At 43.5% G+C, this 21535-nt stretch overlaps 1 protein-coding gene across 4 annotated transcripts; it reads left to right on the plus strand.

Moving 5' to 3' along the window:
* The first annotated feature begins 427 nt into the window (after window positions 1–427).
* Window positions 428–16597, plus strand: bub1 (BUB1 mitotic checkpoint serine/threonine kinase). Of its 4 annotated transcripts, none has more exons than XM_063495043.1 (24): window positions 428–692; window positions 846–905; window positions 1478–1619; window positions 2628–2824; window positions 6795–6835; window positions 6949–7025; window positions 7112–7161; window positions 7721–7905; window positions 7998–8089; window positions 8330–8694; window positions 9975–10015; window positions 10092–10211; window positions 10408–10518; window positions 10696–10780; window positions 11457–11541; window positions 11645–11822; window positions 11941–12007; window positions 12091–12878; window positions 12991–13091; window positions 13263–13424; window positions 14033–14190; window positions 14345–14522; window positions 15463–15569; window positions 15664–16597. In XM_063495043.1, exons 1-24 carry the CDS (start codon window positions 670–672, stop codon window positions 15860–15862), a joined length of 3612 nt encoding a protein of 1203 aa, XP_063351113.1. In that variant the 5' UTR covers window positions 428–669; the 3' UTR covers window positions 15863–16597. The 4 variants fall into 4 exon arrangements, with proteins under 4 accessions (XP_063351113.1, XP_063351114.1, XP_063351115.1 ...); XM_063495044.1 differs by having other exon boundaries at window positions 10699–10780; XM_063495045.1 differs by having other exon boundaries at window positions 6952–7025.
* The last annotated feature ends 4938 nt before the right edge of the window (window positions 16598–21535 follow it).

Raw genomic sequence — 21535 nt, forward strand, 5'->3', positions numbered from 1 at the left:
GCGTTGAACCAGTGATTCTTTATTTTATTTTATTTTATTTAACAACAAAGAGATGTCTGTATTTTATTTTAAATATACTGCTTGTTTAAATGTATATTCTATACAATGTACGTGTAAATGTAACACTGCTTTTAGAGTAAATTAATTAATTTCAGATGATTATTTTTTCTCTTGCGATTTTATTGTGAAGATGTTTAAGCACATAGACACCAGGTGCTTCCTGATTGTTTAAAAGTAAAGTCTTATTTACTTTGATCCTTGAACTGGAGAACCTGTAAATTAAAATTAAAATCATGGCGTTCGTCCATTTCAATTTTTCAATAGTAAAACTTAGCATTGTTTTCTCAGTAACATAAACTGAATCTCACAGAAAGGGCAATATAGACGGGACTTTGTGTAATGTTTTTTAGTTTTTAATACATTTTGTTTAATTTTTTTTTACGCCTGTGCGTCACGTGTTATGGGCGTGGATTTCCTACGCCCTCTGAAACGCTATTGGCTTAGCGCGAAATTTGAAATGTAAGGGGAACGTTAGCGGCTCGGAGGACAACAACAAGGCTAAATATGCGATTTTTTTAGATAGCAAACTATCAAACCAGAGGAATTAAGCGCTACAAAAAAGTTTACTGTCGGTTTTCTTGGGAGAACGTTTTTTTAACTTAATGCGAAATGGATATCGCCTCGTATTTACAGTAAGTCACGATGGAACATGGACGTTAGCCGCTGTTAGCTCAATTGAAGGGGTTAGCTTCAGTGCTAACATGAATGTATGGATGTTTTATAACTAATTCATAAACAACGTAGCTGTCAGACATGTTTTAATTACTCATACTTCTACCTTTCAGCCGTTTTGAAAACAGTTTGACCTCATACACAGGTGACGACCCACTGGACCCCTGGATCAAGTGAGAATTTCGACTGTTTTCATTGATGTGTAATGTTTTATAGTAATTTAGGAAAAGTTATTAGTCCTGCAGCCATTGAAATCATATTGAAACCTGTAAGAGTGTAAGAGACAGCCTTAAACACAGGAGGTACACAACAAATGATCGTGCGCTTATTTCATTTTTGAGTGTTGACGTCGGAAGTAAACCTGGATTTACTTTTCAAAGTCACACTTCCTGTTCTTTACCGTCTATTTCCAGCTTTAGGTTATTTAACAACACTTTTGGATATTAAGGCTGAATGTATGTATCACAAATGTTTGTTTGTCTCAGAGCACACAAAACAGCAAACCAACCAGCCTCAAAGATAAATAACTGCGTAATATCTTAATAAAATACAATAATAGTCTGTCTTAAAAATATTGTGAATCATTTTTTGATGATTTAATACAAAAAGATGTACTCAAAATGAGATCTTAAACATAAAATGAAATGTTTCCAGCCTTTCTTTGTTTTAATTTTGATGACTTTTGGTCTCCATGTTTGAGACACTGATAAGTACTGAAGGCGAGTTTCTCTGGGTGCTTCTTTAGGTTTGTGGAGTACCTGGAGCAGAGGCTACCTGCAGATGGTGGCAGAGGGATGTTGCTGGTGTTTGAGCGTCTCATCCAGAGATTTTTGAATATCGAGCAATACGCGAATGACATCAGATATGTGAACTACTGCATCAAATGTGTAAGTCTGATTAAAACATTGTATTTTTACAGTTGTCTCTAGAGCAGGGCGATATGACCAAAAATATTTATCACGATATACATTTGAAAATTTGCGATAACGAAATAACTGACGATATAATTGACACTAGACAAAATACTTTACAACTCCACAACTTTATTAGTGCAAAAAAAACCCAAACAAACCATCAATGTATTTTCACTTAAACAAGCAGTTGTTTTTTTATGTGCATTAAAGTTAAAGGCATTTTCAGTGGAAATTGGCCGACATATCCTCAGCATAACCATGTATAATATCCACAAAACCTAAAAAGAGGTTATACACACACAATATGGTAATATTATGTTGAAGCACAGTACGTATCACTCCGCGAGGCTCCTGACCACGGTAGCCGTAATGCTCCGACAATCCATCAAGCGGTGCGGCTTCATAGCTTAGCAAAGTCGTACTAAAACATTTGACAGATTTTCGAGCGCCGTGTACCACATACAATCGTTTCGAGGTCAGTAAACACAACCAGAATTCATACATAAGGCACACGTCGATTTTCTGAAAAATCAAAGGATTGATTTTAAGTGTGCCGTATTTTCTAAAACAACGGCCCGCTAGCATGCTCTACCAAAAATAGTGCTTTGTCGTGTATCTGACGAAAGCTAAACCAGTTCCACACCACTGAAGTTGCAGCATTTTAACAAACCAATTCTGGTTCATCCGTTTCATTCAACGATCCGCTTTCGCCCTTCTCATTCTCCGTTGCCGCCATGCTTTTTCCGCCATGTGCGTATGAAAACAAAGGCACTGCGCATGCGCGTTTTACCCATATTCTATCGCGGTATTTCATTTTCTTATCGTTGCCCAACATTATACCGGTATTACTGTGAACTAGGGCTGGGCCATATCATACTGTTGTATGATATGGCCCAGCCCTAGTTGTCTCCATAGTTTGTATCTTTTTAAGTTGGATAAAGTCTTACTCAAGCTCTTTTCTCGCCTCACTGTGTCTTACAGGCAAGTTATTACGTGGACCCTGTTTCCCTGTACAGTCAGGTCTTCAGTAGGGGCGTCGGCACCAGGACAGCTGCCCTGTATGTGGCCTGGGCTCAGCACTTTGAACAGAGAGGACTGCATGAACAGGCTGATGCAGTGTACCAGAAAGCGCTGGAGAACCAAGCTCATCCAGCCAGCACTGTTCTCCATGAATACAAGTAAGCATTTGAAGAGTGAGACGAAGTTTCTCGTGGTAACCTCAGACGGTTAAATACAAAGCTGTCTGTGCCAGTGTCGGTGGGAGTCTGGCCTATGTAGATACCTTTCAGAGTGTTTTGTAGGGATGGGTATCGTTTAGGTTTTATCCGATACCAGTACCAAACCGGTACTTTTGAAACGGTGCCGGTGCTTAAACTGTGCTCGAACTGGTTTAGCTGTTTCCCTCTTTTTCTTTGGTCATTTTAGCCTTTTTGGCCAGGGTGAAGGGAGTATCTGCCATCAAACAAGAAGACAGCCGCATGTAACTACGACAGTGTTTGCTAGTTTACCTTACATGCATTAATTTAATAACGTGGTTAGCAGTGTTGGGAAGGTTACTTTTAAAATGTATTCCATTACAGAATACCGAATACATGCCCCAAAATGTATTCTGTAACGTATTCCGTTACGTTACTCAATGAGGGTAACGTATTCTGAATACTTTGGATTACTTAATATATTATCATACTGTTTACAACTACGTGAATGTACTATTGCTGTGATTTATTACTATTACTGAAGGTCCGCGGCTCCGAACCGTAGTAAAGGGACATCTGGCTAATACGGTGGGTTCCGTGTCGGGCTCGTAGCTGAAAACTAGCTTTACTTTGTTGTCTGGGTCAACTTTGCTAGCGAGAGACAGAGAGAGGCGTTGAAAGGCTGCTCCAACGGAACTTATTTTTTCCGGAGGAAAACACGAACACAGTGTACAGTTGAGTCTTAATAGCTTACTTACAAATGGGCTCGTCAGGCACTCTTCTTGGCTGCAGTGGTTATTATTATATTTACTAGGGGTGCAACGATACACAAAATTCACGGTTCGGTTCGGTTCGATACTTTGGTCTCACGGTTCGATATTTTTTCGATACAAAAAATGTTCATGCTTTTTTAATTTGTCATTTATTAAAATTATAAATATATATTTTAACTCAAAAGTACAGTTTTTAAATTTAATGTTGCTGAAACGACAAAGTAATAAAAACATAAATATCTCATGGAGAAATCCCTCATCTTTGGAAAAGAGAGTTTATTACAGAGAAATGGCTCTTTCCAAAATAAAAGCTATACTATACGCTTCTTCTGGGGTATATTCTCAGCAGCATATTAAACATATCAGGTCCCCATAAGGAGAATCATGTGCTAACGGCTGTCTAAATGACTCGGGTAAAGTTTGTAGCATGCGTGCTTGTTGTTTTTGTCTGCTTCCACTTGTCTTTGCACTAGGATTATGTCGGAGTAAATCTGCAGTCATATTCGTTGTGTTCCCACTAGTGCTGTCAGCGTTAATCTCGTTGAAATGACGTTAACGCCACAACACGGCAAATCTCCGTTAACGAGCTACCGCGGATCGCCCCGTGCGTGGGGCTGGACAGCGTCAACACGTTAACGAGCAAACTGCGCTAAGCACTAGTTCCCACCCATGTAATTGAGCATTGCGTGGCACATCCGACATACTGTTTTACTTTTGTCCATGATGCGCTTACCTTCAGGGTCATACTTCACATGAAGACCAAAACAGTTCCAAAGGCCAGATCTGAATGAGGGTGGGAGAGGTTCAATTTGCCATGTTGCAACGAGCTAAGCTTCTGTCTTGCTAGCTTGCGCTGCGCTCAGTGGATCTGCGCTCGACAGTGCAGCCTAGGCGGAGTAGTCGAACACAGATCCACTGAGCTCTCAACACAGACAGCATCGTCAGAAGAAAAGTTGATAAAATAAATTAAAAATTTTGTATTGTTCGATACACATGCGTACCGAACCGAAAGCACTGTATCGAACGGTTCAATATCGATACGAGTATCGTTGCACCCCTAATATTTACATGCTTCCAGCTCCCGTTTTTGCTCCGTGACAGCTCGGACTTTTCCTTTCTCTCCCTCCCTCGCTCACAGACACATAACGTGTATGGCAGTCCATTCTCGCTGCAGCACGGACTACACTGCCCATGAGGCTACATTCTTTAGGGCCATGCCTGTAGCATTCTGCCTTTTAGCTTAGCACAACAACAAAAAAGCGCTATCTCACCCAGGAAACACGCAGAGAGAGAGAGAGCGTCACCCTGTAACCATGGCAACCGTAACGCTGCCGCCTGGAACTACAGAGCGTAGCTGTCAAACAAACCCAAACAGTCCTGACCCGCGACAATATGAAACAGGAAAGTACCGCCGTGTAATCCATTTATTTCAACAAAGTAACTGTATTCTGAATACCACCTTTTTAAACGGTAACTGTAACGGAATACAGTTACTCATATTTTGTATTCTAAATACGTAACGGCGGTACATGTATTCCGTTACTCCCCAACACTGGTGGTTAGCCTACTCAAGGTAAATTACACACGAACAACATTAAGCTACTCGCCCAGAGAAGAACGGCTGCTGCTGCCATCATCATCCGTCATCATTTCTGCTACACTGGCAGGGCTAGGGGCCAGGACTCTCCTCTTCGGGTTCTTGGGGGATGTTGCTAACTCCGGGTCCGATAACAGGCACCACACCCGCAGTAGATGTGTGAGGTCTCGCAGCAAGCTATCAAATACGGTGCATTTCTCGGCTTTTAACAAAATGCTATACGTCGCTAGGTGTTTCATCAGATTCGAGGAGTTACCTCCTTTGCACAGTATCACCTTAAAGCACTTGTTGCAGGCTGCTGAGTTTGCATATTTTGCTGTGAGGTACAGCCAGACTTTTGACCGCTTCGCCTTGGGCATTTTTAATCTGTAGCTCTGCTCTAAAAGAACGTACGTACCTGGGCCCGCCTACTACGCTTGCAAAGGTAAAATGATTGGCTAGAATCCAAAGTGTATGACATCTCAGGGGAAATAAAGCACCGAAATGTGCGCTGCTTTTCGGTCTGGTTACTACCGTTTATGTCAGAACTGGTGCCATAATGGCACCGGATACCGGTACCCATCCCTAGTGTTTTGTAGAGAAAGTATGGCAGTGGAAATGTGTGGAGGTGGTTTAACCTCTGTGTTGTGGTGTAGCTGTTGTTAACCCAACTGCCAGCCTGTTATTGTATTAAAAGTATTAAAAGGACACGCACGTATGTGGTCTCACTAGTGGGCAGCTATCATCATGGTGGCCGGTGGTTTGTTTTCAGTGTAACTACTAAAAATGTTGAGGAACCTGCAGACATCAGATACTGTAGTATTTGTTTGAGTTTACAGTGCTCTTGAAAGCGCTGAATTCTACAGATGCTCAGATTTATGAGCTGAACATCTGCCATCAGCTCTGCAGGACATGAGATTTGCCGATGTTCATCTGTCAGGCATCACCACTGGTGTGGTCTTGGTATTTGGATATAGTTTCTTCAGTTTGTATGACTAAGATCAGAATTACACTTGTATGCAGACATAGGCAGCTGTCAAACACAAGTTTGGTCCCAAGTCCCAAGTTTGAGACCCCTGGTCTAAAAGAAGCATGAAAGCAGCTTGAAAGTCCTGGCAGTAATAAAGTGTGAACATCCGCTCTGAGCCTCGTGTTCACTCTCTGATGACGTCATTTACATCACTCTGGTCTGAGCAAGATGTTCCAAGGCCCTAATTTCTCAATGGTGCAACTAAAAAAAAAAATCTTGGGTCATACACGGTGCGACTAGCCGGTTGAAAAATTTGGGTGCACCCTCTGATGATGGCATTTACGTCACTCTCGTCCGGGCAGGACGTTCACATAATCTGGGGTGTGGAAACTCTAATATTGCTGTAATCTTTTAGGGATGGTGCGATTAAGAAGTGAAAGAATTTAAAGTCTGTGTTAACAACTGAAGCCTGGATATTAATCTGGCCTTCTAATGTGAATGATATCTGGCTGTGTGTAGTCACTGAGTGAATGATATCTGGTTGTGTGTAGTCACTCTACACATGCAGTGACTGCAGTATGTTACTGTGCTGTATGTTATATACTGTTTGCTAACAGAAACTCTGATCTGCAGGCAGTTTCAGACCAGAACCAGAAGTGAGACGGCAGTGTCCGGTAAGATGGTTTATTTAAAAGTTCCTTTATTATATAATGTTGGATTTCTTTCTTTAGAAATTTTTATTGTTGCTCTACTGTCTGACTATTTTTTATATGTATATTTTATGAAGCAGGAAGTCGAAACCCTTTGCAAAACTCCAATTTAACCAATCAGGTGCCCCACAGAGAGCCCGTCACTCAGAACAAGGTGTGTTTATCTCTGGTTTTTCATCCTAATTGTGCATGAATGCCATTTTCTGCTTAACCATTCACACTGTGCGTCCTCTGTCACAGATGTCTGTGGACTGTCCCTCCAAACCACCTGCGAGTAAATTCATCGACATGTGAGTGAAACACTGAACTCAGTTTTTGAGGTTCCTGTTTCTGATGTCAGCAGAGTGCGCTCGTACCAACACAACATGTTACAGCCATGAGATGAAAAAGGAAGAGGCTCAAAGACAGAAATAGGGAAAAAAGAGTTTAAGTCATCCTTTAACAGTGTTTCTGGAAGCAAATTAGATTTACATTAACCACAGGAACAGTAAATAAAAGTGTCTTAGGAGGGTTTGTTTGTTTTATTTGGAATTTTTTGGAAAAAGATCTTCTGTTTTTTTAAATCTGTCTTCCTTTATTTCATCAAAGGTGGAATAAGCATCTTAGAAAGTCATAATGTGGCAAATGTCAGCTGTTGATCCTAGAGTAGCTTTGCCTGATGATGGCTTTGGGCTCACAGGGATTGATTCATGTGGAATTTCTTCCAGTTAATGTAAAAATTCCTGTACTGGGATGGGCTTTCTGTGACAGAGAATAGAAGCAGAAGAGCTTCACTTTACATTCATTTACACTCGCACAGTTTTGAGGATCTTAACAGCATGATGTCACCTGATTTCTTCTGTCGCTCAGAGTCTCTCGCTCTGAGACTTCCGGGATGATTCCCACCAGTCGAGGCTCTGGCATTCAGACCGTGTCTGAGTACACGGTAGAAGATCTCGTCTGCGACGAATCTGAGCTATGCTTCGAAGAGGCCCGAGCTCAGAATTACTTCCGCAAGCTCCGTGAGCAGGAGGAGAAAGACAAGACAGACTTCAGTGAGTTTTTAATTCTGCAGCTAAAATAAATCCGTGCTGCGATCACTTGTCTGGATTTCTAGTAAATGTGCTTTTTATTGTTTTCATGTCAGCGCTGACACCGAGCGAGTTTGAGGAGAGGAATAAATGGTTGCTGGAGAAAGTTTTCTGCGATCTTGAAATCAGACAGACTTCATCTCAAAAGGTAAGACAAAAGCACCTTGATGCAATAGGCTGTGCTGGATGTGCATCAGAGGCCTAAGCTTCAGGCTCAAAGCCAAAGTGCCAGCAAAAATAATAAGGAAAAAAAAGACAAATAAGGATTAGTCTGAGCTGCGAATCATGCAAAGTTGCTCTAGCAGCATCCAAGAATGAAAACAGTGAGTGATAAGCACATCGGGTTCACTTTGTCAGTCTGAGAGGCTTTTCTTCTTCTTTATTTCAGCCGCCTGCAGCAGAAACGGCTGCCGATGTGAACCCGGGTCTTACCCAACCCTCCTTCAAGCAACCTCCGCCCTCAAACCGTCTGAGCAGCCGGCGCTCTCTTGGCTTGAGATTAAACACCGAGCCGACCTTCATCCAAGAGGCCGCCGCCACCATTCCCGAACCTCCTCACCAGCAGAACATTGACACGCTAAGTTCGGTGGCATCCCATCATCCCTCTGTCCCAGCTGAGCGGGGGGTGGGTTTGCAGAAGTCTGCAGATCGGGAGCCGCTCCTCTGGGCCTCAGCGGTCCCACCTATGTCACTTCATCAGCCTGTGAGCTTTGAGAGCACAGACAGGCTCCCACCCTCAGAGAACAATGCCACGTGAGTACCCTCTAACTCCCTCGACGCTGCTTCTGATACTCTGTGGAGCATAGCCCCGTTTATCAATATGCGTACTTGTGCGTACTTGTGTTCTCGTGTACTCGTGATACGTCATCAGTCGGAGACCAAGTACTGTTCCAATTCGAAGTACGCATCAAGCCGAGAACGCGAAAAAGTCCCGGATGTGTTCTCGCTCCGCCCGTTTTATTGAGCATGCATCGGTGGAGACTTGTGTGGACTTGGTACAGCTAAATATCCCAGAATGCATTTCGTCCAAAACTCAACAGCGGACTCCCGGCACATCGTTTTCAACCCCCCCTCCACCCCGCTCGCGGTCTTCTCACTACTCAGGTTAAAGAAACCCCAGCAGCTGTCTATAGTATTGAGTGTCCACTAAAATAAAAATAGAAGCGTTCCAACATCTCACCTGCTTGTTTTTATTAAGGTATGTACACGTATGTACATGTACACTATTTTTATTAATAGAGGTTTCACTACTGAGGTTAAAAATGATATATAAGTCACTTAGATCACTTCTAAATGTTAATGTTTGGTTTATTTCAGTGTTTTATTTGTTCCTGAGTAAACCGGTTTGGCTGTGATTAAAGTTAAGCTTCATAACATGTTACTCACAGTTAAATTAAGAGGGGACGGCAGTAGAAACTCCGGACCTGTGACATCGTCACGTACGCTGGTGTTCCAATTGTACACATCGCGAGTCCGTGCTCGCGTTCTCGGCGAGTCCGTACTCCCGTGCGTTCTCGGCCAGTGCGTACTCGCCGAGAACGCGAGTACGTACTCGCGTACTTGAGAATTGAGAAACGGCCTAGGTTTCTGGTTGTGCAAGGAAAACATTGAACCTAATATTTAATCTCATGAAAATGCGAGATGTAAGAACAGCTACAGAGACGGTTTTCAGGAAACAAAACCCCCCCGTACGCCGTGTTTCCCACACAAGTTTATTTTTATTTTTCCGTCCCTCCAAGAGAACCGATCGTTTTATTATTGGACAGTCTGATTTCTGTTAAAGTTCAGTCCCTGCTAACAAGCCCTGCTGATGGGCTCATCACTTGACTCTACATGATGCCTGTGCCATAAAGTTTGTGACAATAAGTAATGGAGTAATAAGCAGCTTTCTCTCTAGTCAGTTAGTCGTCCCGTGTACGAATTGTATTCCGATTTTATTAGAAATTCTCCTGCACACATGATGATGATTTCACTGGTTTCGCTGGCTGATTGAAATGATTTTAGATGCGTTACTGATCTTGTCTTTCTCTTAGGGATGTGGGTCTGCCTGCAGAGCCTGAGGACAAGCTTGATGGTAAGTGTGCTTTTATTTTGTCGAGCTGTTGGGTGTCTCTGGTGGATGTAGTCACAGCCCTCTCTGTCCCTCTCAGTGTCGCAGGGAGCCACAGCTAACCTGTCTCACGTCACTCCTAATAACTCGCTCGGCTTTGTTCAGGCCACACCGTCGCGGGTGCTGCCGTCACCTACTGTCAACACACGGGAGGCGCTGGGTGAGCACGACAGTTTGTCTCTTTGCTGTCACGTCAGAGGTGTTTTTATGTCAAATTTAATGTTTTTTGATTCAAAGAGCTACTTTCATGTTATGTCTCTGTCCTTTAATCAAACTGCTCTTCACTGCTGCTCAGGCTTTGGCGGCTGTGGTAAAAACTCCCTCACTGAGTTGTTTTCTTCTTTGTGTCGACTCAGGCGTGATCATGGACATGTTCCAGGCTCCGACCTTACTCGAGGAACCGTTCAGCAGCACATCAGTCCTCCACGCTGCCGAGAAGGAGTCTGAAGCCGGATTCTGGATAGGCGGTAAATAGGCTCTGAACACAGTCGGGATAATTTTCACAGAATCTAACTGGATCCGGTCACCAGTGCTTAAAATTAATGTTCCTCCTGTTTGAGTCAAAGCAAACTCAGGCCTGAACCTCTGAGACTGATTCTTGGTCTCGCTCCAGATAACCTAATTATTCTGTCTCTGATGATTAGCAGGAGGAGCCTCCTCATTATCTAAGCCTCCCACCACCACTCCATTCACCATCTTTCAGGATGACGACAACAAAGAAAACGGCAGGTAAATATGGCCCTCACACTGTGGACACCCTAAACCCCAGCTGTGATGTTACGCCCCCATGTACTTGTACCTGTGTGATATTCTGTCTGTGCTGGATGTCCTGTATCCATCCATCTTCTTTTTTGTGCTTCAGCCTGAGAAGACTCGGGGACTCTTTAGTGCTTTAATTTTGAATATGAATGACAAAGGTGGTAATTTATAGACTTTTTTAACAGTTGTTTACTCTGTTAGCTCGTGTAGTGAATGCAATAAAAGAGCTTTCAGGAGGATTTAACTTTTGATTTCCACTCAGATGTTGATGTGATCTCCAGCTTCAGGTCTCACTGAACTCACACTGAGATTTAAATGTCATTACTAGGAGAGACCTAGTTCACAAACACTCAAGGCTTATGGGAAATGGTGTTTGCTGAAGGCTGCTAAAACAAATATAGACATATTTTTCACTTATTTTATGAGAAAAACCCACAAACTCCCGTTTTTAAATAATTCCTGTTCATCGTGGACTCTTTCAGCTGCCGGGGTCAAGGTGCAGGACGGCACACATTTCATTCTGTCGTATGTTTTTTGTAGATCAGTTCATCTTAATGTTTGTGCTGCTGTGAAACCTTGAGGATAAAATGAAGTGCATCTTCATAACAGCCAAGTGTTCCTGTTATTTTGTCCCTGTGCTGTTTAGTGCCGCTGCTCCTGCTGATGCTGAGAAGCCTAAAGGAGTCAGAGCTCTGGCTGAAATCCCGGTGTCGAAGGCAGACAAACCCAACGTGAGTGAATTTTCGCATGTTAAGCTAAATTCCAGATTTCTGGACGAGTGTTTGGTGTGTTTGTTTCTGGTTCACATCCTCGTGTTTTTCTGATCCTCATCAGGAGACTCCTTCAGATCTGATCCCAGATGAGAGCACCATGTGGGGAGCTCGCTACAACTCGCTCAACTCGCTTGCCGCCTGTCCCAACAGCACCACAGACTTTGCCATGCTGGCTCAGTTCGTCTCCACGCCATTCACTCGCAAAACCTTTATCAGCAGCGACTTCCTCGAGGACCGAGGTAAGAGGAGCCAAACCTGCGGCTTATTCCTCCCGCAGCCTGCGCACCTGTCTCATTTTAATAACGAGCTGAAAATAATTTAAAGTTTCCTTAAATAATAAGTGTTTCTGCCCCACAGAGAATAAATGTGATGAAGGAGATGCTGATGAAGAAGCTTACCTGAGGCGTCAGACCAAAAAGCTGAGGTAATCAGTCTTCAGGTATCCACTGCTCATTTGTGTCACTGTTATCAGTGCAGATGTCACAGATGTGTCCTCTCCTCTGTTAGCCCCATCCTGGAGCAGAGTCCGACTGACGAAAGCACCGTCGGCCAGACAGTGCCCTCCTCTGCCAGGCAGGGCACCATCGTGGGAGAGGAGCTTGCGGCGGCCCAGCACTGCCTTACTGCGTCCTCCATCACCATGGTGCAGCCTCCTCCTCCCGCCGTGCTGTCCTTCAGGGACCAGACGCTCTGTCCTGCCGACTCCTCTAGGACAGCGGGGCCCGGCTGGGAGGTGTATGCAAGCCCCGAACAGCCACCCAAACAGGCCTCCTTCATTTCAGGCAGACCCAAGAGCGAACCTTTTCAGATCATGGAGGACCTAGAGACCCCCAGCAGCCCCCAGCAAGCCCAGAATCAGGTCTGTGACGTTCCCATGAGCCCCGAGGGTGCTCTCAAACCAGACTGGCTAGCCATCAGGAGCCCAGAGGCCATGGCCGAGCCAGACCTGGATGCCTTCCTGAGTCCCCGTCAGCCCAAGAATCTGGACTTCCCCATGAGTCCAGGGCATCCACAGCTCTGTGCTGACGTGCCCATGAGCCCGACATCGATCAGCAGGGAGGACGAACCCATGAGTCCAGAGAGGGGGCTGAGGCTGAGTGCTGACGTCTCAATGAACAGTGACACGCCCCAGAAAGCCCAGACGGGGGCAGTCCAGCTGGTGTCGGATCCCTGGGACACCGAACTAATCTCCAGCCTGCTGTCTGGACTCAGCCCGCCTCTCACTACTCACCCGCGCTGCACCACCTGGCAGTGCAACATACCGAACATCACTCCAAAAATGACCATCAGCATGGGTAAGATCTGCAGCGCCTGCTCCGTTAGGTGTGGAAGTCTGGCTTTGATCTAGCTGCAGAGAAAAACTGTACGCTGAATTGATTGAAACAATGAATGTTTGTGTCATGACAGGAAAGGAGTCCCTCCGAGTGGACTGCGTTCTTGGAGAGGGAGCCTTTGCGACAGTTTACCAGGCCACGAACCCCGCGACCTTAGAGAAGACCGTTTTAAAGGTGAGGCTGCGGATGAAGAGTGCCGCGTCCCTGTCTCTGTGTTACTCGGCTCTTTTTTTTAATGTAGTGGTGAAACAAATCTTATTGTATCATCTCAGAAATGCTTCACTGAACCGTGTTCTCAGAGACATTTGGACATGACCGCAGGATTCACATGTGTCCTCGCTGCAGGTTCAGAAGCCGGCCAATCCCTGGGAGTTTTACATCAACACCCAGCTCGACGCTCGGCTGAGGCCCGACGTCCGTCACCTCTACAGCAGTATGCACTCAGCTCACCTCTTCCACAACGGGAGCGTGCTGCTCGGCGAGCTTCACAGCTACGGCACCCTGCTGGTCAGTTACCGTCAGCGTCGATTTATGGATATACATTTACTTTTGTATATATGTTTTTAAAATCCAGTAATTTGTTGGTTTCTTAGTTTTTGCGCCATAATTTCGGATTTGATCTGTGTTTACGTAACTAGACTTTTGTTACAGAATTTTCTAGTGGTCACTTTTCAGTGAATCAAACAATAAGTTGAGCACATAATGAATCCATAACATGGATGACAAAGACTGTTAATCAGTATGAAGGAAGAGAAACTTTAAATACTAGAGTTTTGCTTGTCACAGCTGAGCTTGGACATGTGGGTCGGTTTGTTGGCACGGTAACATCACAGCAGCTGTGTTATTCGTCAGATGATGTCATTAAAAATGCTCCAAAAAGGCTAAAACAGCACACAGTCCAGACGTCCTGTTCAGGGGCTCTAATTAGTGGAATTGAAGCCTAGCAGCCTATTTGGTATCAAATTTTACAAATACAAGCCTTAACAAATAAAAACAGTTTCCCCCTATAAGTTGTTATGAGGGTTTAAACCATTGTTGTGGAGTCTGCAGAGACTATTCAGTCGGTCGGTTTAAAGCTTCTCTGTTTCACTGTAATGCTGTTGCTCCACCTGCAGAACGCTGTGAACATGTACAGAACCCTCTGTGACAAAGTGATGCCTCAGCCCCTCGTCATGTACTTCACCGTCTGCATCCTCCACATGGTGGAGCTGCTGCACAGCATCCATATCATCCACGCCGACATCAAACCTGACAACTTCCTGCTGGGAGAGAGGTACCAATCACACGCTGCTTTTATCTCTGCGCTGCTCGTCTTTGCAGCTTAAAAGAAAAGTGTCAGAGGTGAGGCAGGCAGGCCCGGTCCTCCCCTCTCGACACTTCAGTTTCAGGCTCTGCTGAAACACCTCGTCATCACTCGTGTCCTTCAGGTTCCTGGAGAACAAGCGTTTCGATTCAGAGAGCGCGGACCACGGCCTGGTCCTTGTCGACCTCGGGCAGAGCATCGACATGGAGCTCTTCCCAGCAGGCACTGCATTCACTGCCAAGTGCCTGACGTCGGGCTTCCAGTGCACAGAGATGCTGAGTGGAAAACCGTGGAACTACCAGGTGAGCACAGTGAGGAGAAGAAGAGGCATTAACATACACAGGGAGGGTCGAACACTGTCACGTTTCAGCAACATTGGACAGTAGTGCGGTTTTTCCTGAGCTGCAGCTTCTCATAACTCTGTATGTGTTTGAGAGCTAAGAGTAATGTCTCTGTGGGTTAGCGCCCGGTGTTTGTTGTTTCTGTCCCTGGAGTCGTGTACGGGGAAACTTTGTAGTGTTGTTAATCTAATGGAAAGTCCAAAACTCAGCTTATCAAGTTTCCAGGTTTATTAAAAAGGTTTTGCTGGTCTCATTTTCCTCACGATAATTCAAATTTAGATTTGCACAGCTGATAGTTTGTGATGGTAGCCTGTGTCTTTGTATGATGAGTTTCACCTCTGGAGGTCATTCAGAGTCAGCTGACTGACCTTAGAAAAGAGCATGATGTTATGGGAAATGATCTTGTAGCCAAAATAAGCTGTATGAGCTGAGTTCTCTCCATTTAAAGGGGATTATAGAAGCGTAATCTATTTCTGTGATAACAAGGTCATTAACACCGGTGTTCCTGCATTGTATTAGTTTGTGTAAATAAAATGTTTGTTTTTTTTAAAAAAAACCTCCAGAAACTCGACAAACTTCAGCTGATCATCACTCTCAGGTGTCCCTCAGACACTCAGAGGAACACTGGGAAGTGTCATGAACACATTTCATGACCTGATGACTGTTTTTGATGGTTAATAAGAGGCTATTTTCAGCTGTGCCTTCATATAACAGATCACTTCCTGACACAAAGCCAAAAAGCTTGTCGCCTTCTGGTCTCAAACAGAGACCAGTGTGAACCACAACATCTGGAGCCCCAGATGTTTTATAGAAATAAACATCTGGAGATTTTGTTGAAGACTCCCTTTAAAGATGGAAAACAAGTTTTATTCTGAAGGTCTGGCTGTTGTTTGGATTTCAGACCGACTACTTTGGGATTGCGGGGACCGTGTACTGCATGCTGTTTGGGACGTACATGCAGGTGACCAACGAAGGAGGCGTGTGGAAGACGAACGGCGTGTTTAGAAGGTGAGTGCTCAAAGGAAGCTCCCATTTGTCTTTATCTGACCTCGTTTTTGGTGCATATGTGTGCTGATGGTCTCTCTACCCCCCCCCCCGCCAGAAACCCTCACAGCGACCTGTGGCTGGACTTGTTCCACACGCTGCTGAACATTCCGGACTGCGGCTCGCTGCCGAGCCTGCGGAGCCTCCGCTGCCGGATGAACACCGTTCTGCAGGAGAACTATGGCAACAAACTACCCACGCTTAAGAGCCGGCTGGTGGTGCTGCTGCTGGAGAACCGCAAGACGGTGTGGAGATAACGGATGTGCCTCGCTCTGAAAAAAGGCTGCTGTTTATCCTCCGTTTGCACTCGTTTAAGCGAACACTCTTTGACACATCGGACTGTGAACGCGTCACGGGAGGAGTGAAGCATTTCAGCTCGTACAAATGCATAAATATATATTTCTCTTAGGTCACTTTTTAAATTGAATTTGTTCCCATTTTGTGAAACAATTTTATTTTGTTTTTTTTTCCCCTTGTAAAACAATAAACGATAGAGTCTGTTTGAAGCTTCACTGTAACACGTTTTTCAGTGTTTAAGGAAGTTTTATAGCGTCAGGATTGTTTTTGACCTTTATCTTCTCTCATTAAAACAACCAGACAAATCAAAACACACAAAAATTTGATGTTGTTGTGTCACAGACAATCTCAGGAAGTAAGTGAGGCAGGAACTTTGGTAAATGTCCCAGCCTGAAAAAATAGGGATTAAGATTAAGATGAGCAGGAGACAAACATAAACTGATAAAGCATAAATGTTGACACGCTTTTATTCTAAATTTAAAAACAGCATTGATTTCAGCTTCCTTAATTCATCTTATGATGAGAAACATTAAACATCAAAATGTTTTTGTGTGATATTAGTGGAAATCTCAGATGGTCGTAGTTCATGGGTTTATTTCTGGATTATCACAGTCACATGTAAAGATATTTGTACCTGTGAGTGTTTTATGTTCACTGCAGACAAGTTGTAATGTTTCATGTTCTGTTAAACTGCGTTTATTTTTATCTTTCTGTCATTGACGCAGGTGTAATAATAATTTTAATAATAATAACAAGCATGCCTCACTGAAAAGGCAGAGAATTATGTCAGTTATGTTGAAAGAAAATGGATTTCAAATATAAAGCTTAATTTTTTGTCTATATTTTTACATTTAAATGAAAGATAAGGGGGCTTTTCTGATCAGATGATCCCCTATCAGCAACAGTGGGAAGGAAAAACTCCCTTTTAGCAGAACGAGACAGAACCAGGATCACAGACAAGCAGCAATCTTCCAAGAGGAGCAGAGATGAGAACGAAACAAACCTGAGAAGAGAGAAATCAAGTTAATGAAAGGGAGTGGTGACGTATAAAATTCCCAGTGCATCATGGGAAGTCTTGCAGCAGCGTGAGTCTGGCAGCATAACTAGAGGATGGTGATGATGATATTGATGATGGTCACCTGATTCAGTAATAACTACAGTCCCAATCAAAAGTTTAAGACCACTTGAAAAATGGCAGAAAATATTATTTTAAATGGTTTGATCTTAACAAGGTTCCACGTAGAGCTTAAACATGCAACAAGAAGAAATGGGGAGTATCAGGTAGTCACACTGTCATGAAACTTTCCCTCTTTGAACGTGGTCGGGTTGTTGAAGTGCATAAGCAGGGTCTCTCACAAATCAAGGCTGTTACTGGTGCCGACTGCAGCCCCATAACCATCAGACTGCACATAGTGAATCATATAAGGCTTTTATGATTTACTTATGAAAGTGGCCACTTTCTCATTACTTTTGTATATTGTTTTAGTAAGTATCCAAAACATACAAGTTTCATATAATTTTTCAAGGGATCTTATATCTGTTTTCACTCTTGTATGCTTTTCATACAAGTTTCACACAAGACAGATACAAACTTTATAAGATTTATATATATCTTTTCCATATGGGCTTGAATGCCACAGAACTGACCGTGTGGACTTTGCAGAAGAGCTCCAAACATGGGACATTGAAAAGTGGAAGAAAGTTTTTTTCTCTGAGGAGAAAAAAATTAACATTGTTGGTCCTGAAGGTTTCCAGTGTTACTGGCATGACAAGCAGATCCCAGCTGAAATGGTCTCTGCATCTGGACATAGCCAGCGGCCGTTTGACGCCTGCACCTCCTAAAGCTCCATTGTTCCACTGAAGGAAAAAGCACCCCAGATCATTATGGCTCCACTATGGCGCATAGAAAACATCCCTCATGACTGAAGGCCCTCGTCTGTGTGGTAACGACTGGGGTTTTCAACAGGACAATGCTACAGTACACAACGCCAGCAGGAGAAGTTAGTTCTTCCAGGAGAATAACATCACTCTTTTTGACCATCCTGCCTGTTCCCCTCATCTCAGTGAGATTGAGAACCTTTGGGGAAGTTTACAAAAATGGACAACAGTTCCAGACAGTAGATGCCCTTCGTGTGGCCGTCTTCACCACTTGGAAAAATGTTCCCACTCACCTCATGGAAACGTTTGCATCAAGCATGCCGCAATGAATTTTTAAAGTGATCAACAATAACGGTGGAGCTACTCATTACTGTTTTTTTGGAGGTGTGTTCCTAAACTTTTGATCAGCTGTAAAACAGCCTGTTTCAGTTTAAGCTTTGTTTTCAATAAATTGCATGCTCATTAAATGTTTTGTCTCACTCCCATTTCTTCTTGCTGCATGTTGAAGCTCTACTTGGAAAAATATGATTTTTTGCCATTTTTCAAGTGGTCTTAGACTTTTGATCAGGAGTGTGTTTACTGTAGATGATTCCATATTTTTTTTGTTTTTCTGTCCAGTCATGTTACTTTTGTTGCCCCGTTGAGACGTGTCGCTGCCTTTTTATGATGAATAGTTACAAATCTTTACATTCTGTTTTTATGGATATTTTTCACAGCGTCCCAGCTTTTTAGAATCTGGTGATTTCAGCTCAGATTATCATCAGATAATGAAGACTTTAAAGAGACTAATGTGTACTGTATAATCTCAAACTATGCATTTTACTTTAAATAGCTTTTTAATCACACCCCCAGTTCACCACCTGCATGTTTATTTATAGAGACATTATGATTTCATCTTTTAAAATAAATTTTAAAACAACTTTTTTCTCTTTTTTAAAGTCTCAACTTCAACAAAAGAAAAACAACCAAAACTTACCCAGCGTGTGTGTTTCATGTTTTTGCATGTTACTGTGTGTTACTGTCAGTTCGCTGTTACCTGCTCAGACCAGCAGCTGCAGCAAACATCAGATTATTTACGCGCTCTCCTGTGAGACGTTCACGCCGTGTCGGGTTTTTATTTCACTTTGCTTTTTAAACTTTGGTGTTTCTGATTTTCATCTTCATGCTCTGATGAACTTTCACTGTGTGAGTATGGGTGTGAGTTTCTTTCACAATAATTCAATTCCCTGAACTGCATTCCTGCTGCATTCAAGGTTTGTCAGAAATGTCTGAATCAACTCCTGGCTCATACCGAGGTCTAGCAATTAAAAAAAAAAGCAGTGTTACCGCTGCTATAAATGATCTTCATTTTCAATTCATACTATGATAAATTTAATATTTAAAATACCTGTTTTTATATGTTTGAAATATTCAAATACATAATTCTTTTATAACTTCAAATACAAAGATTTTTTAAAAATCTTTCAAAAGGTCAACATCCTGATTATTAAAAATCACTTCTGATTTTATAGTTTTGATATTTAATTTTTTTTAATTGTAGCTTCCGTTTTACCTTTTTATTTAATCATTTTCATTTTTATATTATAATTATTACTTATGATCTTATAAATTAGGCTTTATAACCAGATTTTAAAGTTGTTGTTTTTTTACATAATTTTTTTTTATTATTATTATTTTTATTTAGGTTTTTTGCACACTACACAGCCCACTTCCAGCCTCCTCACCGCTTTAAAACACAATTTTCCGAGCAGCACTTGAAAGCACCACGGAGAGGAGCCTGTGGAGGAGCCTGAGCGTTCATCAGTGGAATCTGAGAAATGGACTTTCAGGGGAAAGGACTGTCGGACGAGGCTGCGTCTGCCGCCTGCTCAGAGGGACATGCCCTTACTAAGGTCAGTGCTTCAAACCTCACAGATCAGATTTGATTCTATAGCTCAGGCACAGGGTCAAAAGTCAGGACTGATCGCTGAATGGCTGTGTGTAAACCTGCAGGAGACCACAGCAACACTCACAGACAGGCTAAACACCTGAAACTCAGGTTTGTTAAAATAGGTTTGTTAAAATAATGAGTATAAAAGCCATAATCGCGAATTATCTTAAGGGCTTTATGTGAAGCTGCAGTTTTATGTGGAAACGTTGTTATCGTTCCACCATCAGACTGAAGGCGTCCTGCCCATCCCCACCCAGCACCTGTGGAATGTACCTCAGTACACAGACTTACAGACTGACGCCACAGCACATTCACAGTTTGTTCTGGGAGCTGTAAGCCAGTCACTGTGTATGACTCTCCCCAACCGGTCGAGCAGGCCACCGCTCCCCGAGCCTGGTACTGCGGGAGGTTTCTTCCTGTTAAAAGGGAGTTTTTCCTTCCCACTGTCGCCAAAGTGCTTGTTCATAGTGGGACATATGATTGTTGGGTTTTTCTCATATGTATGGGTCTACCTTACAATATAAGGTGACTGTTGTTATGATTTGGCGCTGCTAAATAAAAATTGAATTGAACTGAATAGTGATGGGCGTTGGTCAGGTTGAGTAAGGGCGCTGCTCCTGACTCGCCCGTCGTGTTATCCTGAATCTCAGTGCATTCATGTTAAAGTTCATTATCCGTGTCCTCCTCTGTGTCACACTGAAACACACAAAAGTGATGCAAAGCAAACACAAAGTGACATGAAACGACGTCTGGATGACACGAAATGACAAATTTCACATGAAGGATTCTGGTTTGTGTTTCCTGCTCTTATTTTGAAGTGCACAGGCACAGAGGAGTCCAGTGTTTACCCTTCTTTCAGCTCTGCTTTGGTCTCCCCCACCTGCTCTCTGCAGGACTACATGCTGCAGCAGACGATGCTGAGGGTCAAAGATCCGGCTCGCTCGCTGGACTTCTACACTCGAATCCTGGGCATGACGTGAGTCCTCAGTCTGATCCCAAACTTCTCCCGTGCTGCTCTGCTCTAACCGCCCCAGTGCTCTGTGCTCTCTAGGCTGCTGCAGAAGATCGACTTCCCTTCAATGCGCTTCACCTTCTACTCCCTGGGTTACGAGGACAAGGCGGACATCCCGGCAGACGTCAAGGAGAGGACAGCGTGGACATTCTCCCGCAGAGCCACCCTGGAGCTCACGCAGTACGTATGGAAACAACCAGTTCAACAGTTAAACTCGATATGAGTATTATTTATAATAAATAATATTCCTCCACCTGTCAGTAACTGGGGCTCGCAGTCTGATGCAGATCTGTCGTACCACAACGGGAACAATGAGCCGCGAGGATTTGGTGAGAACTTGTTTGTTCAACGTTCAGACCGTTTCGTTTGCTTCTCAATGCTTGACTTGTTGTGGTTGTCACTGCTGTCCTGCTTCCACGCAGGTCACATCGGCATTGCTGTTCCCGATGTTTACGCTGCCTGCAAGTTATTTGAAGAGCAAGGAGTGAGGTTTGTCAAGAAACCAGACACAGGTGAGTTTTTCAGTCAGCGGTCCAGCCCCGGCTCGTCATGTGTGGGTTCAAAACACCACCATAGTGAAGCCAAACTCCACTGTTCATCAGCCCCTACCTGTCCTGCAGGTGGCCTTTCGTTAACTGATTTTTTTAAAGTGAAAAAGCTTTTGAGCCTCTGTGACTGATGATTAGATTAAACATTGTGAAGTCTGAAAAAGTAAAAAAATCTTCCTCAGTCTTGAAGAACCTCGTCTGCGCTCTGCTGCTGACACATCTGTACCAGCAGGGGGCGCGCAGACACAGCTGGTCAGGTCGCCTG

The sequence above is a fragment of the Pelmatolapia mariae genome, linkage group LG15 (genome assembly GCF_036321145.2).
Source record: "Pelmatolapia mariae isolate MD_Pm_ZW linkage group LG15, Pm_UMD_F_2, whole genome shotgun sequence".
In the NCBI taxonomy this organism is placed as follows: domain Eukaryota; kingdom Metazoa; phylum Chordata; class Actinopteri; order Cichliformes; family Cichlidae; genus Pelmatolapia; species Pelmatolapia mariae.

Bases quoted from the DNA above. Each gene is read 5' to 3' on its own strand.
- bub1 (XM_063495043.1), top strand. From the start codon at position 670: ATGGATATCGCCTCGTATTTACA. The intron at 7,026-7,111 runs GTGTGTTTATCT...CCTCTGTCACAG, and splicing joins AGCCCGTCACTCAGAACAAG to ATGTCTGTGGACTGTCCCTC. The intron at 8,695-9,974 runs GTGAGTACCCTC...TCTTTCTCTTAG, and splicing joins CCCTCAGAGAACAATGCCAC to GGATGTGGGTCTGCCTGCAG.